We start from the raw sequence: 16,858 nt of genomic DNA, 5'->3' as shown, positions 1-16,858 counted from the left end.
TTGGCTTTTAACTGTTTCTAATTCAGCAGGTAATTGCCACTTGGAGTGGTATCAAGGTTTTGAGATTTTTTTCATTTGTGTTTTTTTTCAGGTTAGAAGTTAGTATGTTTTGAAAAATAAATACATTAGCTCTCAGAATTAATCCCCATTTATTCCCAAAAGCAGATAAAGTTCAAACCTGCTGCCTGTGCACTGGGGCGTACAGAGCAAAATCAATTAACCTGAGAGATTGAGAGTAGCTGGTGCAGAGGATCTGTCTTCAGATTGCAGTGTTGACAGGAAGATTGCATTTTTTGAACACACTTTTATGTTCTTGCCTGATGAAAAGAGGACAACACTGGATTACTTTCAGCTGTCATCCCCTAATATCCCCGTTTCTAACATCTCTTTTATTAGTTTGGTTTCTCATGTCTGCAGCTGCCATTCAAGTGCTGGTCTTACCGATCTAAAATGGACATTATGTACCTTTCAGCTTGTAAGTATCTAAACTAATTGGAAATTCATGACAAAAAAAGGCAGGTCTTCAAAATGTTTGGTTTAAAAATCTATTGAAATTAATTTGATCTGAACTGGAAGTGAGTTGGTGAATGCTAAATTCTATTTATTAATTAGTTATATAAGTGAGTTTCTGCAAGAACCAACGGCTGGTTTGACTGATAAACTAGCGATTATGTGTGAAAGTACTGGTGGCTGGGTGGAATTTGGATTGATTGACTTTTGTGAAATTAAGTAGATTGTGCAAGTGAGGTAATAGAGGTACGAGTTAAGTGAGTATGGAACTGAAGTGTGCCTGGATTGAAACTGCTTTCAGTGTTTTGAGTTTGAGTCCAGTGGAGATCCTCGTTGTGCGGAACCTGAGTGATACTGGAGTTTTGAGAAGCCATGGCTATCTAGCTCTGTCACGGATGTAAAAAGTGTAGATGGACTTACATGAGCTGAAGTTACTGAGCTTGTGAAACATTCCTTGCTACATGGGAGGAGATGGGGTTCTTGGAGAGCACATTGCAGGAGGTGGCCACACACTAGAAAAGAATAAAGAGGTGGGTGACTATTTGTGGGGGGGTGGGTGCAATTTGGCCCGAGGCAGTTTAGGAAACTCCTAAAGCTCTGAAGTAGTCTGATGGGTATAAGTGCTAAATACCTATAATGCAGACAAGGACACTGACAGAGTAGGGAAATCACGAGCAACAGCAAGACGAAGCACCAAGTGGCTGCCTGTGGGGGAGAAGTCATAGTGTTCATTCCCGAATAGTCTCTTGCCTCTCGGGTGCCAGGCTATCAGGCACAACTGAGTGAGTGGGGAAAATCCTGGAACGGGAGGCTGAGCAGCCTGAAGGTTTGGTTCACGTTGGAACCAATAACATGGGAACGAACAGGATAGAGGTCTTGCAAAGGGAAGTTGAGGAGTCCCTGTAAGGTTTAAAAAGCAGGATTTCTACAGTCGTAATTTCAGGATTACTCCCAGAGCCACGTGATAAAAGAGTTGGGGAGAAGCATATTATGCACAGTAATGAATGGTTTGACAAATGGTGTTGAAGATGGTATCAGATTTCCAGAGCATCAGGATGAGTTCTGGGGCAGAGACAGTTCTACAAATGGGATGAGTGCCACTTAAAATGCTATTACCAATGGCTACAGAGAAGGGATTTAAACTAGTAAAACAGGGAGAGAAGCAAACCAAGGACATAAATGGGTTAAGAATAAATATGTCAGAAATGGGATAGCAGTTAGAAAATAGTATGCTTGGGGCATAGGAAAAGATGTACATTAGGGCAGATAGAAGAGAGGCTAAGCAAAAGGCTAATGAAGGAGGGAATAAAAACAAAAGGGTACTGTAGATTATGATTGCAGAGCATTAGAAATAAGGGGGCCGATTTTGCCAGCCCTGGGGAGGCGGGACTGCCAGGAAACTGGCAGAATCTGGGGGCGGGTACCCATCCCGCCCCCAACCTGCCTCTGTGCCATCTTCCCAGGAGGCGGGTACCCGACCCGCGCCGGGTCTCTCCTCGAAGCAGGATGGGGATTAGTGCCAATTAACTGCCAGTTAACAGGCAGTTTTTTGGAGAATCCCTATCTTGAGCCCTGAAGTGTGGGCTTCCCGACGGCTCCGAACCTCGCTAGGGTCAGCGAGGCGGGCCGTCAGTCTGCGGGGGTCGGAGGGGCTGAGATGTTCGGTGTGCAGGTGAGTGATGGGTGCATGTGTGCAGAGGTAAGTGTGTGTAAAGTGTTTTAATAAGTTTTACTTACCTTTTACTTCTTCCTGCAGGCTTCCTTCCTTCAGGTCTCGGGAGTCCCTCAGCTCACCGGCACAGAAAGCAGAATGGCCGCTGAACTGTCAAAAGCTGCAGCCTCTGCTTTCTGGTCTGGAGAGCTCGCTAACTGAGTCTGAGTAGAAGGACTCAACTTAGAAGACAGATTGTCAGTGTTTGACAGCTTCATAGAGCTGTCAAATGCTGACATTTCATCCGTCAAAAACTCTTGACCGATGAAACGTCACTGACGTCACCAGTAACCGGCTTTCCCTTAATTGGCCTGCTAAGCCCGCTGGGCGGGCTTAACAGGGTCAATCAAGGGAAAATAGAGGGGTTGGCCACAAGTCGATGGAGGTGGGACTAAAACCTGACAAGTGGGAGTCCCGCCTTAAAGCTCCCCATTGAGAAAATCCAGCCCAAAGCCTGGGAACCAGGGTATTAATTATAATGGAGCAATACAATATAGCCTAGGTGAAAATTATTTAAAGGATTTATAGATGGTAGTCTGGATTAAATTATGAAAAGAAGGGCTCTGTTACCATATTGGAGTACATTATATAGACTAGTACATAATGGAAAAGAAGGAACAATTTGTAGGCAATTTAGAGAGGCTTTCAGTTGTAACAGAGTTGTAATTGTAGCTATCCTAAGGTAGATGGGTTAAGACAAAATGGAGTGTGGTTCTGCGAATGCGTCCAGGACTGTTTCAGAATTTTCAGACAAACATATTAAGCACTCAAATCCCATGTGTAATTTCAGGGCTGATCGTAAACATATTTACAGTTTTGTTAAAACTAATGTACTGTAATCTGCAAAATTGAACATTGTATTATAAGGGTCTATTGGCAGAAGAGGCCTTGTTTTAAAGACTGTTTTAAAAGAAGCCCAGGAAAAAGGGGCATATAAAATGGCCGCCAGACCCCGTGACTAGCTTTTTGGACACTTTAAAATGGTTCCTGCAGTCCCCAGACAGCTTTTGTGAATTCAACCCACAGTAAGTTCTGGAAGCCGTTTCTGAGAAAACGAAACCAGACACAAACACATACATATAGATTGGATGCAGATCCAGTCAGATCGGCCTGTAGATAAAGGCCACCTAAATGTTTACCCAGACAAAGGGAAATAGTTTTATATTCATAAGGGGAGCATCAAAGACCCATTAAAGACATCAAGAAGACATTCAAAACAATGCAGGGTCACTCCAGACCAGAGATGGCCATCACCGTCCATCCCGAAAGCAGTTTAAATATAACTACCCCGCTGTGCAACAAGCCCGCCAAAAGTTAAACAAAGACTAACCTTGATTTGGCGGGAGATAAAGGCTTCTCTTGAGAAGTATATTTGGGGGAACCCGGGGTAGCTATCAGGACGCTCACCATCCTCCTTCACAGATCACCAGCTCGGAAGGATTGAAGAAGAAAACGAGGCAGCCACCAAGAAGGTGATTCGAGTCTGCGTCCTGCCCCGGGGTAACCATCGGGAGATCGTCAACAAACCCTGGGCTGCTGACGAGACAAAGGGCAGCAGCCCTACAGAGGAAACCCATATGAAAATGGTAACTAGCTAGAGACCCCTCTAACCGTGGTCAAACAGATGGTCTCCGTCCCCACCGACGTCCAGGCCTGCCAGTGTCCAGCCTGCCCGTGACCTTCACCTCGAGAGAGAGAGAGAGAGAAGTGTAGCGCAGCTCGCTGTGGCTCCACTGACCACGCGGAAACAGGACGCCTGAGGGGATCAAAATGCAGACTTGTTTCAAAACTCTATGCTTTTCCAACTGGATTGGTGAGCATGTTTCTGGCCCTTCATAATCGGATCTAGATAGGTTTAAGGGGGTGGGCATTTTGGGTATAATTAACATGAGTTGTTGTCCCTCGATGTTCCGTGTGTTTCCCCATTTCATGATGACGTTTGTAAAGTATAATATGCCTGTATCTATCTCAGTTAGTACTGTATTTTGATTTGTTTTTCCCTCCTACGTACCCTCTTATTTGCTTGCATTTGATTTGGTTTTCCTTATGCAATAAAATTTCATTTCGTTTCATTAAACTTGGTCTATAAGAGTATTCTCTGCATTGTAGTTCCTGCATCTAAGTCCAGTGTCTGGAACCTAAGGGGTGAGTGGGTCGAACCACTCAAGGTTTTACTGTGCAAGAGGGAGAGAGAGGCCTCTAGAGAGAGAAACGTCTGCAATCCAAAGAGGAGAACCCCCTACAGTACAGTGGAAAACAAGAGGGCAAGTTACAATGACAAGCGCCCAGATGTAGTAACTCCTTTCATCCACTGGGTGACAGAATCACATAGCTACTTAATACTCCTTCAGTAAGAGGGGTATTTCTCTTGCAAGACAAGTGCCAGCTGATTAAATGAAATTCTGCACCTATTGCTTTGTACATAACATTGGCCAACCTGACTGAGCCTTTGGTTCTGTTGAAAGACAGGAACCAGTTTATTAGAGAAAAGGCAAATCAGAGGCGAGTTTTAATTTATTTGTTACCTCTAGACTTGACTATTCCAACGCACTCCTGGCTGGCCTCCCACATTCTACCCTACATAAACGTGAGATCATCCAAAACTTGGCTGCCCGTGTCCTAACTCGCACCAAGTCCCGTTCACCCATCACCCCTGTGCTCGCTGACCTACACTCGCTCCTGGTTAAGCAACGCCTCGATTTTAAAATTCTCAGCATTGTTTCAAATCCCTCCATGGCCTCGCCCCTTACCATCTCTGTAATCTCCTCCAGCCCCATAACCCCCCCACCCCCCCCCTCCCCCCGAGATATCTGCGCTCCTTTAATTCTGCCCTCTTGAGCATCCTGATTATAATCGCTCATTGGTGGCCGTGCCTTCAGCTGCCTAGGCCCTAAGCTCTGGAACTCCCTCCCTAAACCTCTCTACCTCACTTTTCTCCTTTAAGACGTTCCTTAAAACATACCTCTTTGACCAAGCTTTTGGTCATCTGCCCTAATTTCTTATGTGGCTCAGTGTGTCCATTTTTTGTCCTGTGAAGCACCCTGGGATGTTTTACTACGTTAAAGGCGCTATATAAATACAAGTTGTTGTTGTGTGGGAGTAGACAGAAAAAAAACCAACTGGAACATTTAATATGGTTGTAAGCTTTTGCCAAGTCCAAAATTGGAAAGGATCATTACTTGAGTTCTGAAATTTGCTTTCCTGATTTAAAAAAAATCATACACGGATTTAAAAAAAAAACATACTGTTGGGCCTGGATTTTCCCCCTTGTCGATGGAATGGCAGTGGGCAGGACTTCCGCCTGCCATAATCTGGCCCATTTTCTTGGGTCGAAGCTCATAAGGTATGCCGAGTATAATCCTGGTGGGATCCCCATCACCAAGAGGGAGCCAGCTGCTGCTAGGATGGAAAATTCTAGCAGTGCTACAGCAAGACCACCACCACAACACCTGCAGAGCAAGAGGAGATTTAGAGGAGGAGGAGGTGAACTGAGTCCAAGGCTTAAAAAGGTTTGGTGGTTGGGGCCTATCTTGGAGGGAAGGGAGCCCACTACTTGGCCTTCTCCCTGCATCCAGTGATTTACGGGTTTACTGCTGGTACCACAGAGATTACCACCATCCTTCTCCTGGCGGACCCTGGGGTCAGCAGAGAAAGTAGCGATAAACAGGAAAATTCAGCGGCTTGCTGGCCCGGGCCCAGCCTCCCTGCCAGAATTTTCATTTGACCGCCAGGAAAAGAGGTCGCCAGCAACGGGGGAGGAAAATTCAGATCGGGGCGGGAACGTGGCAGTAGGCCTTGCCTCCAAATCTTCCCACCTTTTCCACCACTATCCCACCCTATTTCAGGCAGGTTAGCAGAGGAAAATTCAGCCCTCAGTGTTTGTTTGCTTTACATCTTCAAAACTTTCAATCATCCCACTCAAAAAAAAACCCAACTGCCTGGTCCTAAACAAGAAAAGTGGAAAATCGAAGGGAAAAAAAACCGCAGCGGCCGACAAGTAAAAGTCAGATAGGTATGTGGAATTTTCACATTTGGTTGTACAGACAAATGTACCATTCCTTCATGAGGTGAAAAGCTTTGTGGATGTTTGTAAAGAAAATGTGTAGATTACGTGCTGTGATGTCACTGTGGGCTGTCGGTTAGATGCAGGGTTGCCAACTCTGGTTGGACGTATTTCTGGAGATTCACCACAAGACCTCCCACCTCCAATGGCCCTGCCTAGTCAACAAGCCCTTTTTCCTCATTTCCAATATTTCTATAATTAATAAACAAAAATATTCAAAGAATACGAACAAAACATAATTTTTGTAATGCCCCAATTTTTTTTTCTCCTGGGTTGCTCACAGGAGATTATTTTTCAATTGCTGGAGACTCCAGGGCAACCCTGGAGGGTTGGCAACCCTTAGTTAGATGAAGGAGAAGTGAATGCCCCATCCATGCTGTAATGTTCTGTGACAAATCTCTCCACAACACAGCAGCATGTAGCTCAAAGTACTTGGCAGTAAATTTCTTTTGTGTCAATTATTTCTTCTTTCCTCCCCATACTCCGTGTCTACCTTTTCCTGCGTTTGTAAAATATTCAGATGTTTTCCTGCACAGGAGGACTACTATATAAATGAAAGTTGTTGTCCACTACGTGGAAATTTGTTTGAAGTTACTTTAAGTATTGTGTATTAATGGTTAACACAGACTATTCAATCCATTGCATATTGCCAAACCACACAGTTCCTTTTAACGAGTGGAGTTTCACACTTGAACATAATTACTTCAGGATATATTAACATGTACACATATATTTCCACAAGAGTCTTTGTGTTACTTCGTAAATACTTTTTTATCAGTCAGTCTAATGAGCAACAAAAACAAACATTAACTGAAAAAAGATACCGAAAGAGATCGGCAGTAGAAGGGTTAACATGAAAAACATGTTGTTTGTCTTTAAATCTGTTGAGTTTGTTTTGATAGTAAATATGTACCATTATTAACAGAGATTGAAATAAAGCCATTCACCTGTGGGACAGATCTACTATTTTTCAAAATGAGGCCAATGTTAGTCCATCTTTTGCTGATTTCTGTTCCAACGTTAATATCAGCTGATTTCATAATAGCAGAATCAGAGGATCCTGGGGTAATGTACAATCTATTTTGAAAATATAGCTAATTCGGATATATTTAAAATGACGACTAACATAGATTTTTGTTTTTTTAATGAACGTGGTAGGTTGGATATGGAAACCTTTCGCCAAACCCTCAGCCCTTAAAAGTGTTACTAAAGGTATGTCTAATCATTGAAGAATAATTTTCAATTTATGAATTTCTTTGCATTTCATAATTCTATTCTCCAAATTTCAAATGTTGAATCATTCATAAGTACAAAGTAAGTTATTACCGTGGAAACCAACTATTACAAACTCAGTATCACAAACATCTCATCACAACACATTTATTTCTCCATTCACCGACAAAACCCCCTTCCGCTAATACCAGAGCTTAAATAGTGATTAAAACAAACTGCTTTGCTGATCCCCTTGTGTTTGCTGTAATCAGGGTGGACCACGTTCATAGCTATTACATTTTCATTGCTGTTTGCTAGAGAATATAATGAATTAAACTTTTGGGAGTGACTTTGGTTGTTGTTCATAGTGACTGATTCACGTAGAGACTTCATACAGGTCACATCTGAATCATTAATTCCCCGTCTCTTCAGCTAATTTAGTACATGACTATTCTCTTATTTTACATTCATCTGACATCCCTTTGGGAAAGTCTATTGCACATAACACACTATCAAAATTGTTTTGCCTCTCAACAGCCAATATACTTATATTTTCATTATAAATTCTGTTCTTTTTCCCTTCTGATAATAGAAAAGAAGCACAAAGGGGCTGAGATACAAAGTAGGTATTATTTGCCAATTCTTGTAAATAACAATTATCCTCTTTGCCAATATAAGTTGTGCTGTAAGCAGTTGGTTTCTAAAAAGCCTAATTCTTCAAAAGTGTCAGCCGTGGCTCTGTGTGTAGCATTCTCGCCTCTGAGTCAGAGGGTTGTGGATTCAAGTCCACTTGACCACAAAATCTAGGCTGACGCTCCAGTGCCGTACTGAGGGAGTGCCGCACTGTCAGAGGTGCCGTCTTTCACATGAGACGTTAAACTGTCTGCTCTCTCAGGTGGACATAAAAGATTGAAGAAGAGCAGGGGAGTTATCCACGGTGTCCTGGGCCAATATTTATCCCTCACTCAGCATAACAAAAACGATTATCTGGTCATTATCACGTTGCTGTTTGTGAGGGCTTGCAGTGCACAATTGACTACACTTCAAAAAGTACTTCATTGGCTGTAAAGTGCTTTGGGATGTCCTGAGGTTGTGAAAGGCACTATATAAATGTCTTTCTTTCAAAAGAAATAGCACAGCGTCAATTTGGTGTTTAATTCCTTTTGATAATGTGCAATGCGATCTCAGAATTCACAGTAAACCTTTTGTGGACTGGTGCCGGTGACTGAAGGAAAGTCGCTGTGCAGGCTGAGGGGTGGGGGGGCTATTTCTATGTTTCTTTGAGTTACCCCATGATAGTGATTGTTGTGATTTGTTCAGTTTTCTGGTGGAAGTGAGGAAATGTTGATGTCCAAGTTACCTGACATTTTAGTCAGGAGGGGAAGGAAATCTGTATCCTAAGAGTGAAGGAGATGTCTGTGTTTCTGACATTTTTTGGACTTTCAATTCATCTCCTTTGAACCTTGGATGATCTGAACCCAAAATATGAATTTTAATTCATCTTGATATGAGGACATTTTAGACAGTATTAAATTGTCAACAGCTGGGGATTTTTAAGCAATTTCCATTAGGCTATGAGAATGTGAAAATTGTGTGTATGTAGTTGATTGTGTGTATGTAGTTGGTTAGTCACCTTGACCTTTTCACCTCTAGAGGCCTAGATGCAAATCCAGCCTAAATTGATAGGACAAAATTCTCTATTGGCTGTAGGGTCCTATGTGAAATGTATTTGGACATTCCCCATCCAAATTCTACTGAGCAAAAAAATGCTTGCCCTTAATTTGGCACTAGTTGGCATCAATCTTTCATTCTTGTTCTGGGACTTGGTCATTCAAGAACTTCCTGCAAAGTTATTGGTCATCGTAGTTTGAACGCAGGCCCAAAAGACACCCATCACCTCTTCAGTGGTGCTAATGTGATACTACAGCATCTGAAACAAAGATAAGTGATGTAATGGTAGGTGAGTGGGGTTGATTTCATCTTGGGTAGAGCGGTTAACTTTTCAGGTATTTCCTAGATTTCTTAGTGGAACAAAATCAACTTACTGGATTTTATTTAAGACCAGTAGCTAGAAAAGACCTGTTTTTACTAGGCCTCCCTCATCTCCGCTTGTCTTCCTGGCATGTTATTCTAACAAGATCCACGTTATGGGAGCCAGCCTGGCTGAAGCCCATTATAAAAGCAGCTTTATTTTGTTCACAATGCAGTGATTCATTGTCATTCTTTACCAATTAAAACCAGGTACTTTATTTTTCTAATTTCTTCAGGATGCGAGAAAGATTGAAGTCTACAGCTTGAAGATCGATTCAAAAGTTACATCTCGATTCGCACACAATGTGATAACAAGCCGAGTGGTAAACCGGGCGACTCAGTCCAGGGAAGCCCTCTTTGAAGTTGAGCTGCCCAAAACAGCTTTCATTACCAACTTTACCATGTGTGTATCTGCTACAATTAACCGACAACTACCAAATTAGGGTTAAAATGGACACATTCACATACCCCATTTTGATTTTATATGATTGGTGACTTCTGTTAATTCCCTTTCTTTCAGTTACCCACTGGTCTTTTAAAAAAAAATGATGGCAGACTCTTCCTCTCACAAGTTTTAATGCCTTTGCCATTTATCATATGCTATTGGTTGTAGTTCCCTCCACGTATAGTGGGCGCGTTTTTGCTGACGCAATTTGCCCGCTATACGTGGTGGATGGTAAAACCACCTGAATGAAGCTGCTGGAACTCGCCACTTTCCGACTGCCTCTTGTAGTTGTTAAGAGTGCAAACAGCTGATTGAAGCTGCCTGAAGTCTCCACCAGCTGTTTGCACTGTTAACAATGACGAGAGGCAGTCGGAAAGTGGAGACCTGAAACTCCTTGAAGACCTGACTTTGCCTGAAATCAGTGGAGCTTTTAAAAACGGTTTGTAATTGCCGTCTATGGTGATGACAAATGGTTAGTGCCATTTGCCCGATAACCAGTCTTTGCAATTAGTAGTGTAATGCACTCCTTTTAGGTATTTTCACACTTCTCAGGCAGGCAGGCAGATTCAAAAACAGAAGTCAACTCAAACTCACGACTAAAGCAGAGCTTTGAGGTGGGCAATAACATCTTAAAAGGGACGCGCTTTACTTACAGCTTGTAAACTGAGAAATGAAAAGTGGGAAATTTTAATTTCTGAGTCTGCATGGTGATTTGTACTTGGACTTAGTTAGAATGGGGACAGATAATACTTAATATTACCTAGTTAATGGTTATAATTAACCCCTATGTGTAAACATTACAATTGCATGAATTGTAAATGATGAGCTAATGTTTTCACTCTGTAGCCACAGTAATACACTCAAGATAAATGATATGCATAGTGGCCCCCGACACATATCTGTGTGCTATTCATTAGGCTATTTACATATCATGTGCATGATTTGGCCTCCGTTTTGATCCAGAGTTAGATGGGTGCACCAGATGGCTCACATTCCAGCCTGTGATTGTGCTGATTTAAAACGAAATCCATTTTTGCATAATCCCAGGATCAGTGGGTGAGCCTTTGTTCCAACGTGGGCAATTATAATTCAATGTTTGTAAGAAATTTGAGAAATAGCAAGCATACATCGTTGAGAGATAAGTACAAAACATACTAGACGCTCCTTAAAACCGACCTCTTTGATCAAGCTTTTGGTCACCTGTCCTAATATCTCATCAGTAGTGTGACCTTTGCAAAAGATCCCACAGCACTATTTCGAAGAAGAGCAGGGGAGTTATCCCCGGTGTCCGGGGCCAATATTTATCCCTCAACCAACATCACTAAAAAACAGATTATCTGATCATTATCACATTACTGTTTGTGGGAGCTTGCTGTGTGCAAAATTGGCTGCTGCATTTCCTACATTACAACAGTGACTACACTTCGAAAAATACTTCATTGGCTGTAAAGTGCTTTGAGACGTCCGGTGGTCGTGAAAGGCGCTATATAAATGCGAGTCTTTCTTTCCTTATGTGGCTGGGTGTCAAATTTTGTTTGATAGCTCCTGTGAAACACCTTGGGATGTTTTACTACATTAAAGGTAATATAAATGCAAGTTGTTGTTGGAAATGCACAGCAGGTCATTCAGCACCTGAAGCAGGATGATCATTCAGATAAAAAATTTAAAAAAACGAATGCAATATCTGTAGAAAATGTTGGAAACACGCAGCAGGTCAGTCAGAATCTGTGGAGAGAACAGACAAGTTAATGATTGGGGTTGGGTCCCTTCATCAGAACTGCAAAACGAAGAGCAGTTAAATGGGATCAGATCAAAGGGGAAGGCAAAAAAACATGCACAGGAGAGGAAGTATGGCTTATACTTAAAAGAAAAATAACAGATGGATAAATGACAGAGATGATATAGAAACATAGAAGATAGGAGTAGGCCATTCGGCACCTCAAGCCTGCTTCACCATTCAATGAGATCATGGCTGATCATTCAAATTCAGTACCCTGTCCCTGCTTTCTCCCCATATCCCTTGATCCCTTTAGCCTTAAGAAATATATCCAACTCCTTCTTGAATATATTTAATGAATTGGCCTCTACTGCCTTCTGTGGTAGAGAATTCCACAGGTTCACCACTCTCTGGGTGAAGAAACTCCTCCTCATTTCTGTCCTAAATGGCTTACCCGTTATCCTTAGACTGGGACCCCTGGTTCTGGACTCCCCGACCATCGGGAACATCCTTCCTGCATCTAGTCTGTCCAGTCCTGTCAGAATTTTATGTTTCAATGAGATCCCCTCTCATTCTTCTAAACTCCAGCGAGTACAAGCCCAATCGACCCAATCTCTCCTCATATGTCATTCCTGCCATCCCAGGTATCAGCCTGGTGAATCTTCGCTGCACTCCCTCCATGGCAAGAACATCCTTCCTCAGATAAGGCGACCAAAACTGCACACAATACTCAAGGTGTGGTTTCACCAAGGCCCTGTAGAACTGCAGCAAGACATCCTTGTTCCTGTACTCAAACCCTCTCACTACGAAGGCCAACATACCACTTGCCTTCTTAACTGCCTGCTGCACCTGCATGCTTACCTTCAGCGACTGGTGCACAAGAACACCGAGGTCTCTTTGCACTTCCCCTTCTCCCAATCTATTGCCATTCAGATAATAATCTGCCTTCCTGTTTTTGACACCAAAGTAGATAACCTTGCATTTATCCACGTTATATTGCATCTGCCATGCTTCTGCCCAATCACCCAACCTGTTCAAATCATATTGGAGTTTCTCGGCATCTCCTCACACCACACATGCCCACCCAGCTTTGTGTCGTCTGCAAACTTGGAGATATTACATCTAGTTCCCTCGTCTAGATCATTAATATATATTGTGAATAGCTGGGGTCCAAGGACCGATCCCTGCGGTACCCCACTAGTCACTGCCTGCCACTTGGAAAAAGACCCGTTAATTCCAACTCTTTGCTTTCTGTCTGCCAACCAGTTCTCTATCCAAGTCAATACCTTGCCCCCAATCCCATGTGCCTTAACTTTACACGCTAATCTCTTATGCGGGACCTTATCGAAAGCCTTTTGAAAGTCCAAATACACCACATCCACTGGTTCTCCCTTATCTATTTTACCAGTTACATCCTCAAAAAATTCCAGTAGATTAGTCAAGCATGATTTACCTTTTGTAAATCCATGTTGACTTTGTCCGATCCTGTCACTGTTTTCCAAGTGCTTTGCTATTACATCTTTTATAATGGACTCTAGCATTTCCCCCACTACCGATGTCAGGCTTACCGGTCTGTAATTCCCCATTTTCTCTCTACCACCTTTTTTGAATAGTGGGGTAACATTAGCTACCCTCTAATCCATGGGTACTGTTCCAGATTCCATCGAATGTTGGAAGATGATCAACAATGCATCTACTATTACTAGGGCCACTTCCTTAAGTACCCTAGGATGTAGATTATCAGGCCCCGTCAATTTCCCTAACACCATTTCCCTACAAATACTGATTTCTTTCAGTTCCTCCCTTTCATCAGACCCTATGTTCCCCGACATCTCTGGGAGGTTATTTTTATCCTCCTTTATGAAGACAGAACCAAAATATGTATTTAATTGGTCTGCCATTTCTTTGTTCCCCATTATAAATTCCCCTGATTCTGACTACAAGGGACCTACGCTTGACTTCACCAATCTTTTTCTCTTCACATATCTATAAAAGCTTTTACAGTCAGTTTTTATGTTCCCTGCAAGCTTACTCTCATACTCTATTTTCCCCTTCTTAATTAATCCCTTTGTCCTCCTTTGTTGAATCCTAAACTGCTCCCAATCCTCAGGTTTACTGCTTTTTCTGGCCAATTTATATGTCCTCTCCTTGGATCTTATGCTATCCCCTAATTTCCCTTGTTAGCCACGGTTGAGTCACCTTTTTTGTTTTATTTTTATGCCAAACTGGGATGAACAAATTCTGTAGTTCATCCATGTGGTCTTTGAGTGTTTGCCATTGCCTATCCACTGTCAACCCTTTGAGTGACATTCTCCAATCAATCCTACCCAACTCGCGCCTCATACCATCTTAGTTTCCTTTATTTAAATTCAGGACCCTAGTCTCTGAGTCAACTACTTCACTCTCCATCTTAATGAAGAATTCTATCATATTATGATCGCTCCGACCCAAGGGGCCTCGTACAACAAGATTGCTAATTAATCCTTTCTCATTACATAATACCCAGTCTAAGATGGCCTGATCTCTGGTTGGTTCCTTGACATATTGGTCCAGGAAACCATCCCGTAAACACTCCAGGAATTCCTCCTCCACAGTATTGTTACTAATTTGGTTAGCCCAGTCTATATGTAGATTAAAGTCACCCATGATAACTGCTGTGCCCTTATTGCACGCTTCTCTAATTTCCCTTTTAATGCCATCCCCAACCTCCGCATTACTGTTTGGAGGTCTATATATCACTCCCACTAACGTTTTCTGTCCCTTGGTATTTCTCAGTTCTACCCATACAGATTCCACATTATCAGAGCTAATATCCTTCCTTACAATTGTGTTAATCCCCTCTTTAACCAGCAATGCTACCCCACCTCCCTTTCCTTTTTGCCTATCTTTCCTAAATATTGAATACCGCTGGATGTTGAGTTCCCAGCCTTGGCCATCCTGGAGCCATGTTTCCGCAATCCCAATCAAATCATATTCGTTTACCTCTATTTACGCAGCTAATTCATCCACCTTATTACGAATGCTCCTCGCATTAAGACACAAAGCCTTCAGGCTTGTTTTTTTAACGCTCTTAGACCTTTTAGAATTATTATTTACTGTGGTCATGTTTGATTTAAACCCTTGATTTCTCTGACTGCCACTTTTGTTTTTCTCCTTCCTATCTTTTGCTTTTATCCTTGTTTCCCTTTCCTCTGTCTCCCTGCTCAGGTTCCCAACCCCCTGCCATTTTAGTTTAAACCCTCCCCCAGAGCACTAGCAAACACTCCCCCTAGGACATCGGTCCTGGCCCTGCCCAGGTGCAAACCATCCGGTTTGTACTGGTCCCACCTCCCCCAGAACCGGTTCCAATGTCCCAGGAATTTGAATCCCTGCCCCTTGCACCATTCCTCTAGCCACGTATTCATCTGAAATATCCTTCTATTTCTACTCTGACTAGCACGTGGTACTGGTAGCAATCCTGAGATTACTACCTTTTGAGGTCCTTTTTTAAAATTTACCTCCTAAATTTTCTAAACGCATCCTGCACGAAGGAGGTCACACTACTGATGAGACCAGTGCAAGACTGCAGCTTAAGTCCTGTTAACAGACACACCTCCTGCTGCTGTCCCTTTTAGCTCTATGCATCAACAGAAGATTATTGAGTCAGCATTTTTTAAAATAGATTTCCAACGTATCTGTGACTTTTTGCCAACTTCCCACTGAATTACTAATGCTATGTAAAGCTATGGCAAACCATGAAATGTATTGTTTGTTTCAGGGTTGAATAAACCATTCCATAAGATTGTGCTCCAGCCACACTTTTGATTTGCTTACTAAGGGTAAATGACACTGATACAATTATTGTTGCACCTAAAAAGATTAAAAAGACACTGCACACATTAATTTCTGAGCAATTGATACGCAAGTGTTAATATATTGCAGTGTAATTGTGATCTAAATGATTTTTTTTGACTCTCTTTACTCTGGATTATTGAAGAAAGGTTTTGTTTAATAATACTAGCACACACATTCCTCAAAACCAAGTTAACCTTACATGTTTGTCTCATAAGACGTTAATAATAAATTGAGTCCTCCAAAGGTTATTTCAGGCTGAAAACCAATCTAAACGACCCTAACAGACGGTATCGCTTTTAAAGGGTTTGAAGCTATTAAATGTAAATTGCAAGGAGAATGAATTTTCAGTTCTTTTGTATTGCAACACTTCAAGCATTGCAGGTAAGTGTGCAGAAAATACCCAGCCTGAAAACCGTGCAAACAGATTTTTTCCCCTAAATGTTATTATATTATAGAAAATTAACTTTATTCCCTCTTTAACCTTTCTCCCATCTGCCCAGGCTATGGGTATGGCTAACAATATGTTAAACAGCCAGTTTCATTGTAGTGTAATAATACATTCTTCTGGTGTCTTCCTCTGTAGGACTATAGACGGGGTGATGTACACCGGAGATGTGAAGGAGAAAGAAGTTGCTCAGAAACAGTACAAAGCAGCAGTTTCCCGGGGGCAGACTGCAGGTTTGGTAAAGTAAGGGCTAAGCTATACTCATCTACTTACAGAATAATTGGCAGAGAATAGTGAGATATATGAAAATAATTCACAGGATGGTGCGGTGGAAACATGATTCACAACCCTACCCTCACCCCACAGAGTGCTGGGGTTACAAGCTTTCCAATATCCACTGTTGAATTATTTTCATGCTCTGTTCTCAAAATGCTGGCAAAAGCACCATTATTTGACAACTCTTATCTTTTTAACTGTTACTTGTTTTCTGGTGAACAAAGAGCATCCGGAAGAAAAATGGAGACGTTTAAAGTGTCAGTAAACGTTGCAGCAGGCAAAAAAGTCACATTTGAATTAACTTATGAAGAATTATTAAAACGCAAATTGGGGAAATATGAGATGAACATCAGAGTAAAACCTATGCAGCTTGTCAATCATTTCCAGGTACATTTATAAAATGATTATTTAATATTCTATAACTAAAAATACTTTAACTTGACATACACATTAAATTATCATTAAATTCCTTAATATTTTTGTTAAACAATTTTTTTAGATTGATGTCTATATTTTTGAACCAAAAGGCATTGCCTTCCTCAATGTTCATGGAACCTTTTTAACGAACGACCTGGAGCAAGCTATGGTGAAGAACAGAACTGAAACAAAGGTGT

At 41.9% G+C, this 16,858-nt stretch overlaps 1 protein-coding gene across 2 annotated transcripts in view; it reads left to right on the top strand.

The window, feature by feature from the left end:
* The first annotated feature begins 7,244 nt into the window (after window positions 1-7,244).
* itih3a.2 (inter-alpha-trypsin inhibitor heavy chain 3a, tandem duplicate 2) overlaps window positions 7,245-16,858 on the top strand; it is a 72,958-nt gene continuing 63,344 nt past the window's right edge. For both annotated transcript variants that reach the window (XM_086001863.1, XM_086001862.1), the window contains exons 1-7: window positions 7,245-7,349; window positions 7,443-7,496; window positions 8,089-8,118; window positions 9,764-9,930; window positions 16,107-16,211; window positions 16,469-16,631; window positions 16,744-16,854. In XM_086001863.1, coding sequence (XP_085857989.1) covers window positions 7,260-7,349; window positions 7,443-7,496; window positions 8,089-8,118; window positions 9,764-9,930; window positions 16,107-16,211; window positions 16,469-16,631; window positions 16,744-16,854 — 720 coding nt within the window. In that variant the 5' untranslated portion in view covers window positions 7,245-7,259. The remainder of the gene's footprint in view (window positions 7,350-7,442; window positions 7,497-8,088; window positions 8,119-9,763; window positions 9,931-16,106; window positions 16,212-16,468; window positions 16,632-16,743; window positions 16,855-16,858) is intronic.

This window comes from Somniosus microcephalus, chromosome 11 (assembly GCF_052327205.1).
Source record: "Somniosus microcephalus isolate GS21.2 chromosome 11, FLI_Smic_1.0, whole genome shotgun sequence".
Lineage (NCBI taxonomy): Eukaryota > Metazoa > Chordata > Chondrichthyes > Squaliformes > Somniosidae > Somniosus > Somniosus microcephalus.
Note: the sequence above shows the minus strand (reverse complement) of the source record. Positions and strands in the feature narration are given on the sequence as shown.